Source organism: Patella vulgata, chromosome 1 (assembly GCF_932274485.2).
Source record: "Patella vulgata chromosome 1, xgPatVulg1.2, whole genome shotgun sequence".
Taxonomy (NCBI): domain Eukaryota; kingdom Metazoa; phylum Mollusca; class Gastropoda; family Patellidae; genus Patella; species Patella vulgata.
Window position 1 is genome coordinate 31,386,851 of NC_065879.2, and position 18,796 is coordinate 31,405,646.

An 18,796-nucleotide genomic window follows, 5' to 3' on the forward strand; every position below is an offset into this window, starting at 1 on the left:
ATTACATATAGCGAAACTTGGTATTCTGATATAAAAATATACTATGATACATGATGACATTGGTATTTTTCTAGTCGTTTATTGTTGCACACTGTATGTATTTAAAAGATCTGTCAGCATTTGAAATTGAAGATGAGTAAGAACAGCATGGATTTATAATTTATCATTGGGAGAATCAAATAATGATAAATGAGAACTCAAACTTTCCTTCGCTTAAAGTTTTATTCTTAGATATTCAGAAATATACTACATATTTATCGTAAAATAATCTTAATAGAAAAGTTACAAGTATATACAACCTAGAAACATTAATCACTTAAAACAATGAATATAATACTAGGGAATTACATTCCAATTACAAACTCACCCTTTTCTTTGACATTTTGTTCATAAACATTCAGAATATAAACATACATTTTTGGTAAAATAGAAAAGCTACCAGTATATACAGAGTAGCAAATAAACAAACAATATAATATCAGAAAACAAAAATATCCTTAATGACATTTCCATGAAATATAAAGTAATTAATAAAAGCTTAATCCATATTACAATGATATACCTAAATGCAACTAGGTGGTATGATGACTAGAGGGTTATTGATTTCCCTCAAATTTTATTTAGATGAAAACACAAGTACTGATTTCTAATAAAGTCTTTTTTTTTTTCAATCAATACACAGTTCACACAGTTAACTTGGGAAAAATAACATTGGGGACAAACTTAGGAAGGTTGTATATCAATCAGTATCGTTGACTATTGATCGACAATTAATTCGCCATCATTATTGATCGACAATTAATTCGCCATCATTGTTAATTGTTAAACGTTCTGCTTTCTCTTGTTCCCCCCCCCCCCAATGAATGCATCACTAATATTCAGAGGGGCTATACTCTGTATATATGGCGAGTAACCTAATAAAAATGTTCAAATAATGGTTAAATAAAATTCATAATACTTTATTTTTTTAAGCATATTGTCATGAAAGTGTGGGCTACACAATGAGATGTTGATGAAAGTGGACAGAAATTATGTGTCACACATAGGAAAAGATAATTTAGATTCAAGTTATGAAAGCAGCAATTGTGCACAATACTTGATAATCAGGAACTATCCGTTTTTAAACACTGATTTATGAACAAAGGAATTATAACGAGAGAAGATGTTCACAAGTTGTCTTATCCTTTTCTATTGTTGATGCAATAAATTAACTAACAGATTTGAAATTTTTGGGGAACTAAATGGAATTATGTTGTTTAAATGGCATTTAGTAATTGACAAGCATAAATAAATAAAAATAACCCTATGGAATAACAAATTCTTAACTTTTATAACAGCGACAACGTTACAACTAGGCTTTTCTAGTCTTCATCAATGATGAAATATATTTTTTACGTTTAACTAGATTATGTTTAAAGAATGTGGACGTCAGCTAAGCTACATAAAAAAAATTGTAAAACAAGATCATATGCTTTATCCTTTATCATCAGATGTTGGGATGGGATGAGCATTCAAAGTGCGAAATAATGATATAGACATGTGTCATATCACAATTAATGCTTTGCATCAATGAAATTGAACCAGAATGTGATCTGATTAATTCGTTATAAAAATAGATTTCTCTCTTTAAAAAGTTCAAAGTGTATGTATGCCTACGTAAATTGGAGACGATGATGGCGTCATGCATTGTCAACTGTCAAATTTCCTTAACAGGAACCTAGCAAACTCCCTCCTGCAAAAATTCCTGGATCCGCCCCTGGACGTTGGCTTTCATAAAAGAAATTATTAAAAAAACTCATCTAGTACACCTGGTTTATGTATGTATTTAACATGTTGTTACAGTTTCGGTATCCACTGAAGACAATTTTTATCCATTAAAGATCAATATAATAAATTAAAACAACATTTCAAGACACATAATGGATTACATATTATATATGTTAATTATGGAAAATAACAGATAAAAAAACAAAAATTAAGGTGACCACAATGGTCATACAAATAAACCTTAAAAAAACCCTCAAACAATGTTCAAAAATAATCCCCCACTAATGAAATACCACCAGAATGTTAAAAAAATAGTTCACAAAATGGCACATGCATGCATAAATATTTTCTTAGTTTTAAATCTAAAAGTCTTTTGTCTGATATATGACCTCTTGAAAATCATTCTCATATAATGACACTGATACCTCTCTTTCTGTTTACTAATAACACTACTGTCACAAACACTGTAAAATCCATAGTTAGTAGTGACAAATTATTCTTCAACTGTTTACTTACTAAGGATTGTTTGAGAAATGAATCTAAGTGGTAACAATTACAAAAATGCTGCCATAATCCATGAATCCTCAATTAATAATTAAATTCTTCTGCATATATTAGTAATAAAGTTGAATATATATTCAGGGAAAATGTTTTAATTTGAATGAATTTATCCAGTGCCTGCTTGTCAGCAACTTTTCATCGCCTGCTGAAACTTGCTAATGTTAACCGAAAAAGACCCGAACAGACACTCAATTAAGAACTTCATTCATATTTGTAATGTAAAGGTTGTGATATACAGACAATAAGAAATGGACATGGTGTGGTATAATAGCTAATACAGACATGCCCAGTAGAGATGAACGGATAGATGAGTGGTAGGGAGTCTATGTCTTGGTATAAGAATGGCTGATATGAGGTCTTTTGAGAAACATTTATAAATGGGACTATTAATATTGCATACATTGAAAAAAGTAAAAACCTATGAGCTATAATAATGTAATCACACTCAGAGTGTGTCTGTCTACATGAAACAAAGATAGGTGTAGTTTCTTGCATGTGCTTTTGGAACTAATAAAACAAGCTTTGGGTCAAATTCATATCTTCAATTTTAGCTTTGTACAGATTTTAAGAAAATGGAAATAAGATTATGAAATTCATCAGGTTTGTTTATATAACAAGCATGTCCTGCATCTTGTATGACATGTACTTCACTTCTTGGTATTGTTTTTAAATTATTTTCACTCAGAGTCCCCAATGACAGATCATTCTCACCTCTTACAATTAATGTGGGAATCTATAAAAGAAAAAGCCAACAGTGAGGCTGATGTCCATTGTCACAATTCCAAAAGAAATAGATGACACATACAAATTAATTGCACATTTATCTTTTCGAAAAGTATCGATCAATCAAACTGATCATCTATACTTAGTCTAAGCAGAAAATGTTCACAATCGAACTCATTAATGGCTTCGAAGTACCTGGTAGTGAAACTATACACTAAGTTTCATCTCTCCATCAGTTAGAATCAAAGTTATCGTGTCCCAAAGCATTGACCAATGAAATTGATTAGCCCTACAGCTTTAGTGGATAATGTTAATCTTTGATTAGAACCAAATTTATCGTGTCCCAAAGCATCAACCAATCAAATTGCTTATCTCTGTTTACCCTAAGCAATAAATGCACATCTTCGAACTTCAACAAGGCATTCACCTAATAAACACCTACACCAAGTTTGAACATTCTAGTTGAATTACATGGAGAGTTGTTGTGTCCCAAAAGGTGTGACAGACAGACAGACAGACGTTGTCCCTTGCCAGACCCTCTGCCCTGTCACACTGACAAGGGGGAACCATGTCAGAAAACCCTGATGAACTTTCTGGGCCAACACCAGGATCAAACACAGACCAGCATCTTACTCACTGAGCCACCGCAACTCCGATAAGTTATGTCATAAATGGTTCTAATAGGGTTTGGAAAGTGTCAAGAAAGAGAAGCACAGTATTCATGTAGGGAGAGAGAGAAATGGGGTTTAACGTCCACTCGACACAAACCAGGTCATTTCGGGACTAACATATGGTTCAATTTTATTTCAATAATTTGCTTGTGCGTAGGGTCTTTAGCAGTGGGAGGAAAACAGCGGACTCAGAAAAAACCCACGTGTTTGGACAGACGACCCAATTCCTTGTCACGTACAACTGGGGAATCGAAATAACGTCAGCTGACTCAATGACAGACCTTATGATACAATGTTCATGTAGAGAACATCAGTATATGTATTACAGAAATTTATGGGCTTTATGGAGCTTTATTTCATCAATATCAATGATTTCCTAGTGAGATCGGTCCTACTGTAAATATATCAAAATAATCTAGATAAATTACAAAAGAAAAACAATGGAAAGTCTACCTGACTTTGTGGATATTTCTCTTTAAATTCTGAAGTACCGACTGGAGCAACAGGTATATAGGCTCGAGCTCTCTTCAGTACACTGCTTGCCTCTCCATTAAAAATATAGGGTAAAGCAAATGAACCGCTCATTGATGGACTAATAATCACAGGGGCATTCATTTCTAGTGTTTTTATCAAATCCTTTATAAACTCTCCTTTTTCCTTGATCTCAGTTTTAGAACTTTTTCCATAGCCTACAATAGTTTAAAAAATCAAAAGAATACAATTGAAGAGCCCCAGGGAAGAACGATCTAAGTCACTTTTTCAACGAACCCCAGTTAATGGGGTCATCTGGTAGCAAATTGTATAAGCTTTCAGTGGAACAATCAATTTCAGGTAAAAACGATCGGAATCACATCGAGCCAAGGCCCTTCTGAAATGGCCTCCCAGTCAAATACAAGTCCATCATATTTATTTGACCTTAATTTGGCGGAAAAGTGGAAGTCAGTTGTTGTACTGGTAATTATGATTCGTATTAAACATCATTTTGAAGTTGTAACTAAACCCACTTGTTGTTCTGTTCGCGTCAAGCATTCTCGTCAAATGTCTGTTTTGCCTTTTGTGCACAAAGACAAAAATGTGACTTAGATCATTCTTCCCCTGGACTCTTCAATTGTTATCATATCTGAGATAAGGAGGACAGGGATTGGACAGTTGATAAAAATGTGCTTTAATGTCCAGCTAACACCCAGGACAAACTTATGGTTCAATTTCAATAATTTGAGCATGCAGGGGTCTTTAACAGTAAATGGGAAAATATGCCTGAGGATTAAAATTGCTACATTAAATGAGTTAAAATTAAAAAAAAACAAAACAAAAAAATAAATAGGAGAGATTACCAGAGGTGGGAATAATTTGGGGCACCTCAAGTTCAAGTTGCCACACCTGGTGTCGAGTCGAGTTCCCAAGTTGCCACACCTGGAGTCGAGTCCCAAGTTGCTGACTTTAATACTGAGTCGAATCCAATCCTAAGTTCTCACAAAGCCCAAATCATCAAATGAGTCAGCAATTCATTGCGAATAAGACAAGCCCGATTCATTTCGAGTGTCGTGATAAATATGTCAAGTCAGGTCTTTGATGCGACTTAAGTCGGACTCCAGTCTGGTTGCAGAACTCGAGTTCCCACCTCTGGTTAAGCCACAAGTGCAAATATGGAATTTAACCCAAACTAGCATATTACGTTCTTAACATTAGATTTCAGAGCTACCACAAGTGAATACTGTTAAAAATCATATAATGAAAAGTTATGTGACACAATTTGCACTTCGAATTTTGCATAGTATAAACTATGTAAACACTAGATAATGGATAAAACATAAAAAATCTGTAATGGCTAGAGTGCACCTTTAAGCATGAGATAATTTTGGTCAATCTTTTGAGCTCAAATTACTTGTATCAATGTACACCCTAGAAAGACTTTGTCACCCTGAAATATAAGATTACTTGTAGCCTACCTGGTAAATCAACTGCTACTGCTCGGTAGCCAGTCTTTTTTAACATATCAAGTGTTCCAATATCCATCCAATTTTGAGACGAAAAAGCTTGGCCATGTAATAATAATATATCAAATATGGGTTCTTTATCCGGCTTTACTTGACGAGTGAAAATTTTTAGGTCCTGAAATGAATAGATGTAAATAATAAATATTCAGGCACCATGCCAACAGTTCTCACCAAACACATCAATTCCACAATATATTCAAACAGAAGAAAATATGAAAACACTCTCTCTTTATAATCTGATGTGTGGTTCCTGATATTACTGTACATGTGGCAGTGCATTTTATTTTAATTTATCTAATCTACAATACAACATATTTTATCTATAGTATTATTCTATTATCTGAATTAAAATACCAGGAATATTATCTGCATCAAAGCAGTATATTTATTGTCTAAAATGCAGTTCCAATCTAGTACTTTTTAAGTATCCAGTAGACTGTCAATTGAAAATACTCTCACAATAGTTGCTAGTGACTAATTCAAGGCAGTGCAGGTTTGTGTACTCTTTCTGAAACATCTGGAACTGTTTCACAGAGTTTTAATCATTTTGATATTATCCTTTGATTTTCACTGATCAAATATTATATTGTATACTGATCACCCATCACACTTCTTGCAAATCGCCTACCTACTTGTTTTGTCATATTGACGTCTACTTCAGGCAAGATTTCGCTGTATTATGGCTCATTTTTCTAAGGGGTAACTTTTTCGGGAGACAAAGTATATTTTAGAGAAATGTTAGTTATGCTGAAGCAAATATAAATACAATTTTTGATCAATTAAAATTGGCTGATTTGTTAAGGGTAGCCTACTATCACATTCTAGATTTGTACGTACACAACCGGTTACTCATTAATATAGAGATCCTTAATAAACCTGACAGCTTACCTCTCCATTGACATTCACAACAATATTTTTTTCCTCCATATTTTTTCTAGATGTTTTAGTAGAAGGTTCAGCCAAGTTTTTAGTTTTAGTCAATCCAAATGTATCAGAATAATAATAGACAACAGACACTGTCACTATTACACCAAATATAGCTACAGCTACTGGTTTATTTATTTGTAGGCCAGACGGACTCATATCTTTTTACTTAAGAACATGACCTGAATTAAAAAATAAAGTTACATAAATATAAAGATACAAACTATTAAGATATAGCACATACTGCAGCCAGGGATTTCTGGGTTCAAATTACAGTTTGTGGCCAATAGGTTTTATATCACAATATATGCAACAGTATTGTTTTGCCTAGGCCCTAGGCCAAAGATTTCTCCAAAATTGCATGCTGAATATGAAATATGGTCATAGCCTATATTTTGACATTAAAGTAGCTAAGTCTCTAACTCAATATCATCCAAAGTCTTCGACATCGAAAACACAAATTATTTGTCAATTCAAATCAACATTGATGTTGTGACTGGGAAAAGATGGGCTTCTGATATTCAATATTTAGGACAAAATAAACATTTTACCATTGGTACACAAAACCATTATGCTAGACATATTTCACAAGTTATGTCAAACAGTGATGCCATATTCTTAACTGGAGAGCATGTACTAGAATAACCAGGCGCTAGAGATTGCCATTCAATTGAGACTTCTGGAGTATTTCGCCGAACATAACTGATTAGAAATTATGGTATAAACAGAAAGGATTGAATGTAAATCAGTTTACATTCATATTACATTATGTGTTGCGACCCATTTGTGTCAATTTCTAGGTCCCAAATATTAGCGATTTAGCTCCTTAAATAGGGATGAGCCTGAATGTTTGTTGTAACTCACATAGGCCTACTCATGCTTATACATGTAGTTGTGAATAAACTTTAATAATATTAATATTAATTAATATGATCAGCATGGCTATAATATTAATAATACAGCTTAATTTTACTTCAAATCAATACTTATAAGTTATATGTATATAAATATGATCTACATGCATATCTTTAACAAATTTCAAACATGGCAACCTTTGACATTCGTTCTTATTCAATCCACAGACAATTGAACAGGATGAAAATTAATTATTGTTTACATTAGTCTCAAAGGCTAGTACCCGGTATATAGTAACTTTTAAAGAAAACAATGTTGGTTTTATATGTATATATATATACTTTCTTTCAAGTGTCTATGGTTAATCTACATGTTATCAAAGTTAACCTAACCTACTTTGATATAATCATTGGATTACTGATCAATGCCACGTATTCAATAAATAACAAGATAAAATAAAGAATAACACTTCAGAATGTCAAGTTTGTTTACTATCGCAAACTTCCGGAGAAAAATGAAGTTATCTCCCCTAGACCACGACAGTCCTTCGTTTTACGCATTTAAAATAGAATAACTAGATAATGGGGATAGTGTTGGGGATTGAGGGTGGTGAAAATATGTTAAAGAGCCTTGCTTTATTTAAACTGTCATACCTAATAAAACCTAGAATTCTCGAAAAACCGAGACATTCTAGTTCATGGTTTGACAACAAAGACTTAGAAAAGTTAATCCCAGCCATCCGAATTTTCTTCTTATTAATTATTAATCTTTTTGCAAATTAAATTGAATTTAAAACCTCGAAATTTTCGATGTTTTCAAATTTATATGGAGAAGTTACAAGTTTTTGTGGCCAGAGTAATAACCCTGCGTATTAATGTACAGATATAGATTTGACAAACCTCTTTATGACTATAATAGTTAAACCATCCGAGAAAGGTTGAACCATATGGACCTATGTAGAGCGTCAATAACCAAAAGGTCTCGCCGATATGGGAAATAACTTTATGTAAAATCGAGATGCGTGAATCTGAATCTTGGCAAGTTTAGCGAACAAAAAATAGATCGGAAAAAATAAAAAATAACAAGAATCACAACAAAACGATGAGTGAGTTTTGACTATTCAACAGGATTGTGAACCCTGTGGTCGATCGACAGTATTTCAAATATTAATTAGCCTACACTAGAGAAGTTCAATGCCGGATTAAGACGTAATTAAGGGAACCCTTGTAGTAAGATTGATAGAATTTTGGTCTTTAAATTAATAATAGCATTATATTATATCTTTAAATTAATAATAGCATTATATTATATCTTTAACTAATTATTGGGTTCATATACATGTATTATAGAGAATTCATATCTCATGAACTCAAATTGAATGATAGTTTATAAAAAAAACAGTTATAATTTCATAAACATTACAAAATAACACGTCTGACACTTCTGGTGGAAAGTTCCTACTGTCCATATAAGGGTGGTTCTTGACGTCGTTAGGCTTAATAACCAATCTTCATAATTAATTACGTAATATTTGTCCAATTAAATAATTGACAGAGCTGTCTCAAGGACACTGTCAATGTTATAAGACTAATTTAGGTCCTATAGATTTTAGAGAGGGTAGACATCATGAAGATTTCTTAGTGTTAGACATCGCCTTTGTTCTTTAGACGACCATACGATGTAGCGGTTTCCTGAATCTAGCTACGCTGGTTAGACTTTTTTTTACAGGAGTTGGGGTGGAGGGAAATACAACTTAATTTTAAGTATTATGTTGTAATCTATATATGCTTGTAACTTATGTATCCAGTGCTTGACATAGAAATGTGGAAAGGGATCTGTTGCATTGTTTTCCTGGTAAGACAAACGTCTTAACTACTTAGATAGTAAGAAGAATATACACAACGTGGGTCCTAAGAAGAGGAATAAGAAAAAAGTATAACCAGAGACAATACTAGACGATCACAAGGCTATTAAAATATGTAGCTGAAGGGAGTATGCGTCACACGTTGGATGTGGGGAGTTTTTGGATTATGGGCTATAGCCAGCGACTCATAGCACTAGGCATATCACTACACCCTTCCAAAATAGGATAAGTTTATATTGAAATATAAAACACATTATTGGTTATCTTTTGATTTATATATGTAATGTAGGTTAAATAGAAAATAATTATTTCAAATCGATCAGTGTGTAAGAATCGAGATTACCCCTTGTCAGTGATGAAAGACGGAGGTCCTGAGAAGGACAGTTCTCTAGTCGTTTGGATGGGATGAAAACATGAGGTCCCGTACGTGCACATTGTCGTGCATGTACAGTAGAACTTGCTCGGACGTGCACTCCTAATCAGCGAACACTTGCTTCAACGAGCACCAAAAAATTACCCCGAGCGATTTTTAAGTAATTTAACCCCTACTAAACACGCACCTGTTCAACGCGTGCAACGGGCATCACGATTAATTCCCCCCGTAAAAATTCTACTGTTCCAACGGTCACTCCTCTAACGCGGCCAGCGGTCACTATTTTACTAATAAATTCAACAAAACATCGCCCATTCAACGGCCATTGTTGAATGATACCATCTTATCGTTCTTTCTTTGTAACACTCCCGCTAATCCTGTGAGTAGTAGTTAATTAACTGGACTCCCACTGATCAGGTAAAAAGAAATGTATAAATAACAATCAACCCGGGATTATCTGTTTATTAATCTTTTGTTTTATTAAGCGACTAACCTGATCATTGTTTTCACGCGTAACGACACATTATTTGATACTGATTGAATAAAATGAAACTACCGAGTTTTGTCACGATCATCTAGTATCTTTTTTCCATTGTCACTTTGTTGTTAAACAGACGTTTTAGCGCCCCCTACAATATTACATACAGGGTTTCACCCCCTGTAAATCGGTGATAAAATCGATGTTTTTTTGTTCATGTGCTTTATTGATAAAATAAAATTAATTCATCGATTTTCTTCACAAAAATGGATAAATACATGTATTATCGAATGCATCACAATGGTAGACAATAGTATCGAAGGTTGGTACAAAATGAGAAGTTTACAGAAGTTATGTTCGAGATTTGAGTAAAGAATTTTCGTTCGGCGCAAGATTTAGCGACGGTCAAATTTATCGATGCAAGTATTGATGTTCGCTTCCAATGCACCCAAGCGTAATTAATTTATGTCAGCACAAAAAGCACCGAGATTTTATTTAGTGGTCGCGTAATCGCTAAAATAGTTGGGGTGGGAAATACTCAAATTCACGGCATTTTGAAACGCTTTTAGACGCTATGATTTAGTATGATGAAATTAAAAGAAATATTGGGGTGCCAGAGATCCAGTATTACTAAACAAACATGTATACGCGACTACTTTGAATTCACAACTAGACAAAAAGTACATGTATTATTATTTTATTGGTGTCACTGCTTTAGAGGAGCAGCAACTCAAAGATTGAAATTAAAATTAAGTTTTTTTGAAGTTTAAAATTATCACTGTTGTACAAGCCCCAAGTTTATTATCTCTGTTTTTACACATTTTATTTAAAATGTTTCCCTTTCCCACATATTTTAGTACTATATAGGCACATACTTAAGTCTTGGGGGCATATAATCAACGAGTTCGTTCGGGGCGTCACCAAACCACTGGATTATGTTTATTGACTGTTTTCAGTTTATCTAATCGTGTTTAATATAGCTTCAGATTTTACTACACTTACTAGACTAAATATTTTCATAAATAAGAATTGAAAAAAAAAAAAAAAATTGTTCTATATGATAGAAAATGTCGGTTTTATTGACTATAATATGCCGTATATCTGTACAGGTGTGGGATTGTTATCTTATCTTTCATCTGGTATGGTCAGATGATAACCTTTTATTGTAATTTTATGAAGTTCAAGCACTTGGTCAACAATTTAAGGAATATATCTAGGGCTCTGTATATATATTAGGAAAATGGTAGCTTTATTACAAGGTAATCACATATTGTTTCGTCAGGGAACTAAACGCTAAATTAAGGCCCCTAAAACATTAAAAATATAATTATTTTACGTTACGTCAATTTTGGAAAATTGTTTAGTTTGTCAGTATGTAATTTCCATGTAATGATTTATTATGCAATTAGGAACGCCTGAGAATAAACACAATATGAACAATAGGCTGGCATGTACGAAAAGGTTAGCATATTTTATTCAGTTGTTATTACTCACAGAGAACTGGCGATGCGAAATCAAAGAAATTAAAATTCAAATGGCCATAGTAAGTTTGGTCGATTTAATTAATTGTCCTAATATCCTGAATATCCTAAAACTGTTTAACTGTTTAACTTTCGCCTTTCGACAATTTCTTTAAAATTAGATTAAAATTAAAAAAATAAATAAATAAATAAATAACAATCTGTTACCTTCAGCGTCTCATCAACAATAGCTGTTATACAGATTTGTATCAAAGATGAGTGTTTGATTATGTTTATTGGTATCACCATTTTTGAAGGGTCAATAAAATGCACTCTTTAATGTATTCCAGCTTTGGTTTTAATAGGTTGTTTTGTGACATCGCAAGGTAAGAATTCTAGAGCATCTAAATGTAACTCATATTAAAATTACACAATTCAACAATTTGCACCCCACTGTTGAATTTATAAGTGATCTTTGAAAGATTGTTATTACATCACGAGTGATGATGGGTTTTCTCTCTTCTTTCAATCTGATTAAAATACAGATCTTTTATTTCTTCCCGTTTTTTTTTATACTTTTGATGGCCTCCACTACATTAAGATCTGACCGGTTGCAGTTGGAGGTCGTGTCAGGGGTCATACGAGCGGTTTTTGACCCTATGGCGTCAGGCATATGATTAACCAATCGACATTGATGTTTCATATGGGATACCAACAGTTCCATGAACAGCACACGAAGAAACCACCACAACAGACCGTTTAATTGGCTAGTTCCCACATCAACCAGAACGCGGGTTATATAACAACTCTTCCAGATCCTAGTGTAGGGTTCGATTTATTGTATAAGATCAACTTTAAATGTAAATAGGACTAGCGTCAATCCCAATCTTAACCCTTACCCTGGACCTAGCCCTAACACTTATCTTAATTTACAATCACGCCAACAATCACGTGCCATAACCTTAATCTCAGCGACCTTGACGAAAACTGAGTTGGCCTTAACAAATAGATATAACCCTGGTGTAATAAAGACAGGTAAAACGACAATTTGAAGTATAAAAATCGAAATGATATAGGATCTGTGTTTTAATCCGACTGTCCCTTCTTTATACCTGATACCACTAGCTACTTAAATGATTTCATGTGGTAAGTTTGTACCAGAGATCTCAGGTTTGGTTTGCAATAGCAAGACATATCAGTTTAAAAGAATACGGTAATATTTAATATTACCCCAATTTATAAATCAACCTTTAAAGCGGAAATTGCAAATTAAAATAAAGCCTGAAAATAGATGGTATCCATAAACAGTCCTACCTTGTTGAAGAATAATCCTATTAATTCTATAATTCACTATTGCCAGCTGAGAAATTGGAAAAAATATCATTTTCCTCTTCATTTTCAAACGTTTGAAAAGCTACTCCAAGGTGGAGAATAGAAAACAAGGGAGGTAATTGGGAGGTAATTGTGTTATTATTTCCTGTGTAAATGAGTTTTAAGTGTGAGAATGACACCTATGATCGTATACCTGTGAGTTGACAACCTATTGAGCAAAAGACATAGAAATAATTACGTTTTGACCTTCTTAGAAAATTTGCAATTTCCGCTTTTAGTCTGTCTACTCGTATATTTTACTGTGGGTATCATGTTTTCAGGTTAACCGCTTTGAAATACTCCATTTTTAAGACAAGTAAGTTCTTCGGCCGATCAGTTTCATAATCAAGACTGGGAAATTGTGACCAAACAAGCAGCTAGGTTCGCGTAGATGACAGCTTTGGATTCATTTTGAATTTAGCATTGCGTGTTGGAAATATGTTATTTTTATGTTTTTATTTATGTGTTTAGTTATTCAGTTGTCTATTAAATGTAATTTTATTTAATATGTAGCTGTCCGGTGTCGAGTATGTTCTGGTGTAGCCTCTCCTCAGTTCTGTGTTCAAACTATGCAATGTCAACCAGACGAGGTAATGTATATAAAAAGAAGATCTAATCTTTCCTAATTACTGATGTAATCAACTATGTATTTCAAAGTAATAATAAGACCTGATGCGTCATTTTAGCGCTATATTAATCTATTGTGAAAGTTGAATCTCTAAAAGGAACATCAGTTCAAAATTGGTCCAATTCCGTTCAGTTGTTACAAAGATAAAATGAAATTTTACGGTCTATGATAATGCTACTCGAGCGTATTAAAGTTAGCCTGCGATATGTAGGTAAAAATGTGTAATCGAGACTTTGTTTATTATCGTACCAACGGTAGTAATTACGATCGATACTAGCCTAAAATTGAATCCCTAATATCTCGGTTCAGAGTGAAGCAATTTGACTGAAATTTCAGCATATTCTGTTTTCATTATCTATTCTTTTAACTATTATAGCGAGAACTGTCAGCTCTTTATTTAATCTTACCGAATGGGTGCATTATTTACTAGTACAAAAATGTACACGTGTTAGTATGCCGTTGTACTATACATTTTGGTTCATTTTATTGATTTGTATGTACTAAATATTCCATTGGGATTCTTTTGTTGAACTAACTCAACATGTTTAGTCTTATTCATTATTGGTCGGATTCGGTAATAACATAAAACTACTTCAGAGCAGTGTTTTTTTTATACCAAAATTAACAAACTATCGGATTGAAAAGATAGATACATCATATATTTCTATGTATTTTCTTTTCCTATTATTCATTGTAAACATTAATTTTAATCGACGAGACAAATCTTATCTAATATCTGTATATAGGAGTGTTTCACAGAAAGAGTTGTTGGTGACGATGGCAATATTTTCTTCAATTCCGGATGTCTGAAGAAAGAGGTATGGTGATATTTCATTGGAATGATATCCATAATTTTAGCTCTGTTAATTGTGTTAAGATGGAGTAATTTTAAGTGCCGGTACCGGGTATAGAAACTAGAAAAGTTACTTTTTGGCGAATTAATGTTAACCTGATAAAGCCACCGACGTTCCTGTTTCTAAAAAGCAAGTTGAATAAACCATTTTTATGCAACTGGCTATGAAATAGATAGGCTATTTCTGTCGATACGGATTGAAATGATCAAAATGTACCAGATTTAACATAATAAAACCAATATAGACACATTTCCTACGCCACTGATTAATACTAACATCTACTCCTTACACGAATTTTCTAAAGTTTTTTTTTTAAAGAGCATAGTCTCCGCATACATAATTGAACCATTTACTCCCATAATGCCATAATAATAACACGAATATTAATTGATTGTGCTGTTGTTCTTAAAAGGTTTGCGCTATTCTAGCACACATGCCAAGTAAGAGATCATCATTACAGTTATGTGATGGTTGTTGTCCAGATGATCTATGTAATACATATATTTGTGAATGGCCAGGTACGTATTTATCGTCGACCACCACGGTCTGCCCACCAAATACATTACGAGTATGCGTGATGACCAAGTGCCCCCCCTCTCTCTCCCCCCCCCCCCCTCTCTCTCTCGTTGACAGTCCGATTAAGTTACCAACTTCTATCGCTATATACTTGTTTAGATAATACAGTATCCATTAACATTGTAAGTTGGTCATAATTTATCTTAACTCGTGGGTTTTTGTTATAAAAGAATTTTATTTGTTCTTGTTTTATTTAGCATCGTATAACAGATCTGAATGTTATGAATGTGATGGAATTAAGAATCCAAGTGAATGTCGTAAAAAGGTTCTCTGTGAAGAAGATGAGGTACGCCCACCTACTATCAATTAGCTTGAAATAACCATACCATTTCCATTACCTTTGTTAACAATACTTTCAACTAAGAAAGTTTGATTTTGGTAATGGTCTATGACCATGTGTTATCTAGTAATGATTACAATAGCATTGGTGCGTTGCCAGCAATCTGACTACGGTTACAGCAGTTGAGATCTTTCTGAAACCCATAACTTGAGTCACGTTTCCGACTGTATAGTTCTTGTATGTGGCATTAGAAAGGATATCTTTCCTTTTCTAGATCACTCAATACTATTTCTCATTTTGTAAAGCAATTTACAATCATATAAAGTTGTATCGTGTGCGTGTATGTAAACTGCAATGTCGCTGCTAAACTAACTAACCGAATTTAAGATGTACGATCTAACAAGTTTTTGTACATATGAATTGATACTTCTGGATTGAACATAAATAAAATAAATTTGTGTATCGCCCTTGTCCTACTAGAAGTCGTGTACAGGGTGCTGTAACAGTTTCAAATCCTTGTGTGAGAAGAGCCTTGTGTGAGGGTTGACAGATAAAGTATTCCCTTGCTCGATAAAGACTAAAGAAGCCTAGTCGAAACGTCGCTCAGAAATAAACAGTTATTGTATTCCATAGAATTGTGACCTCTGTCCTACGGGTTGCATGGAAACTGGGGTGCTCTCGTGTAAACATTGACGAAAACGTAAATGCGTCGCTGAGATTGAAATGCAAATATGAGTAGTCGAAAAACGCCGCTGTTAACCCCCACACAGAATGGATTGGTTGCTTATTAATAAGGACACATTATTGTTTTATTTACAGCTTTGTTATACAGGTGAATATTATTCACAGAACAACGAGCTGTTATTTAGAGTTGGATGCGAAACAAAAAAGGTATGCTTTATGCTTTGTATTTTTGTTGCCGTTCCTAGCGCATTTTAATTGTGTTAAAAGTACAGTTAAACCGCAGTATGTCGAACCCAAACCATGAAATTGGAAGAATACACAGAATGATAAACTTTTTATATAAATATAACATGAAATTGGAAGAATACACAGAATGATAAACTTTTTATATAAATATAACATGTTTAAGTGCTAATTTATTATTTACAGCGTTGTGAAATCTTAGATAATTTTGGTAAAAAGCGAGCGCCTGAGATTCAAGTTTGTAATGAATGTTGTGTAAAATCTGGCTGTAATCGCCATCTTTGCCCTAGACCTAATGGTAAGATCATTTCAGCATCACTTTTGAGACTAGTAATTGCTTCACCTGATCCCAGGACCCGATCTCTCACAATGGTACTTCCTCTATTTATAGCAGTTCTTCCCCCCCCCACCCCATTTGCATGGTAATTTTTGTTGACCTTTTGGTTTAGCATCGAAGAAGGGTGTTTGAATTTAAATTTTCTACCAGGAAGTAAACATATATGAATTAGGGTGATCGCCTGCAGAAATGACATCACTGCCTATGGATTCCTATGACTGGGCCTAGCAAGAAAACGAAATGGTTAACCCCTTTCAATATTTCAAAAAACATGTCATAGGTCAAGTTTTAGCACTGAAGTCAATGAGGTCCAAACATAGATGGTCATCCAGTTAGCGTTCGAAAAACACCTCCTAGCGAAGCTTATTGGTTCCATGCAGTATACCAAGTGTGTGTATAAATTTACAACTGCAATGAGGAATATTATTTTCAGTTTCATCTACAGCTACACCGGCCCCGTCGCTAGCTTCTTCACAATCATCACAACCACCAATAGCAACTACAGCTTCCATAGTACCCACAGCTTCCAATGCACCAACAGCTTCCAGTGTACCAACAGATTCTATTGCACCCACGACCTCATCATGTGTAGACGACAGTAGCTTGAATTGTGAAGAACTTCAAAACCGTCTACAAATTTGCGACACAATAACTCAGGCCACGCGAAAATATTGTCCAAAATTTTGTAAATTATGTTGATAAGCAATGTATCTATATGCTTACCCATTCTGTATATCATTAATTTAAAATCGTTAATTCGACTGTACATGTAATAATAAAATGATAGAACGGGGTAATTATATTATAGTACTATACAAAGGCAGGCTGAAAAGGTCTAAGCCTGAAAAGGATAGATCAGTTGGGTTGAAACAAAGTTTTGCCACTAATAAGTACAAAAATTGTATGAACTGCAACTGTAGTGTTATTATTGTCTTTGTAACAGACCATCTTGTGAACCTACCCATTGAAATCACCAGGAATGGACAAAACTAGCTATAGGGCAGTACCTGAACTGAAAAAATTAACCCAACACAGATACATGCCGACATGGTCTCCACTTTAAGCGATGATGCCCCTTCCTATTCCACATTAAAGAAGTGGGCTAAGAAATTTTAAGGAGAGAGAGGGCGAAATAGAGAGAGAGAGAGAGAGAGAGAGAGAGAGAGAGAGAGAGAGATGGGGTTTAACATCCACACGACACAAACTTGGTAATTTCGGGACTAACATGGTTCAATTTTATTTCAATAATTCGCCTGCGCGTAGGGGTCTATAGCAGTGGGAGGAAACTGGAGGACTCGGAGAAAACCAACGAGGTAGGATAGGCGACCCTATACTCCTTGTCACTTACAACCGGGGAATCGAAACACGCCAGTTTACTCAATGACAGACCTTATGATGCAGCGCGCACGCGCTAACCATTCGGTCATCGAACCGCCGAGGACAATGTTTGTGTCAGCCAATTATTACATACTGTATGTAATAGAACTGGTTAAACACATTGCAAATATAATTTTAACACATTTTATCAATTTTGACTTGTTAATAACGTTAATTTGACATATACTCTTCAAAAAAAGAAACGCATAGTTACATTTCGTCGTCGGTATACCCTTGCCTTACAATCGCCTCGTTGCAACAGGAACCGCGACTCGTCGCTAAAACAAACTGTTCTCCAGTGTTGCCGTGGCTATACCCTGTGTGTCTGAACCCATTGAAGTCGGATTTGACGGTGTCGGTCTATTTAAAAACAACAGCTCTAACGGTACGTCTAACTCGTAATACGGTTTAATACGGTTTAATGGTCTGGGACCCTACGCCGTCCTGGAATTGCTGCTGCTGTATAGGTCGCTGTTGTGAACCGTTTCCGCAAATAATAACCGGATGTGACGATCCATGGCAAGTGGGCCACACTTGTTTGGCCTGAGCTTGGGCGGTCAAGTGTTGATCTTCGCTGTCGGTACCTATCCCAAAGGCGAGAAATGGTACTCTGGGAAACATTCAGCAGCCTGGCTACATCTGTCTGGTATTCACCTGCTTTAAACCAACCTGCGTTGGTCTTCGTTCAAATGTGGCATCACTTGGCTCGTTGAGTGTTTACATGTGCAACTGATTTTGAAACCGGGAACCCCGGGATTTTAAAGGCCTTAGAT

At 34.5% G+C, this 18,796-nt stretch overlaps 2 protein-coding genes across 3 annotated transcripts; one reads left to right on the forward strand and one right to left on the reverse strand.

The window, feature by feature from the left end:
* Positions 1–203: 203 nt before the first annotated feature.
* Positions 204–8,005, reverse strand: LOC126825417 (putative protein-lysine deacylase ABHD14B). 2 transcript variants are annotated; one of them, XM_050555115.2, is made up of 5 exons: positions 7,895–8,005; positions 6,608–6,825; positions 5,672–5,834; positions 4,176–4,411; positions 204–3,061 (listed from the first exon to the last, which is right to left on the reverse strand). In XM_050555115.2, the coding sequence occupies exons 2-5, from the start codon at positions 6,800–6,802 to the stop codon at positions 2,876–2,878; spliced, it is 780 nt and encodes a 259-aa protein (XP_050411072.1). In that variant the 5' UTR covers positions 6,803–6,825; positions 7,895–8,005; the 3' UTR covers positions 204–2,875. The 2 variants fall into 2 exon arrangements, with proteins under 2 accessions (XP_050411072.1, XP_050411064.1); XM_050555107.2 differs by having other exon boundaries at positions 7,891–7,994.
* Positions 8,006–12,806: 4,801 nt separating this feature from the next.
* LOC126810657 (uncharacterized) lies at positions 12,807–16,813 on the forward strand. Its single transcript, XM_050535839.2, has 8 exons — positions 12,807–12,819; positions 13,558–13,634; positions 14,419–14,476; positions 14,955–15,044; positions 15,300–15,388; positions 16,202–16,273; positions 16,496–16,607; positions 16,797–16,813. Exons 1-8 carry the CDS (start codon positions 12,807–12,809, stop codon positions 16,811–16,813), a joined length of 528 nt encoding a protein of 175 aa, XP_050391796.1.
* The last annotated feature ends 1,983 nt before the right edge of the window (positions 16,814–18,796 follow it).

Bases quoted from the DNA above. Each gene is read 5' to 3' on its own strand.
- LOC126825417 (XM_050555115.2), bottom strand. From the start codon at position 6,802: ATGAGTCCGTCTGGCCTACAAATAAATAAACCAGTAGCTGTAGCTATA. The intron at 5,835-6,607 runs GTAAGCTGTCAG...TATTCATTTCAG, and splicing joins TTGTGAATGTCAATGGAGAG to GACCTAAAAATTTTCACTCG. The intron at 3,062-4,175 runs GTAGACTTTCCA...TTTCTTTTATAG, and splicing joins AGAAATATCCACAAAGTCAG to ATTCCCACATTAATTGTAAG.
- LOC126810657 (XM_050535839.2), top strand. The intron at 15,389-16,201 runs GTACGCCCACCT...TTTTATTTACAG, and splicing joins TTCTCTGTGAAGAAGATGAG to CTTTGTTATACAGGTGAATA. The intron at 16,274-16,495 runs GTATGCTTTATG...TATTATTTACAG, and splicing joins TTGGATGCGAAACAAAAAAG to CGTTGTGAAATCTTAGATAA.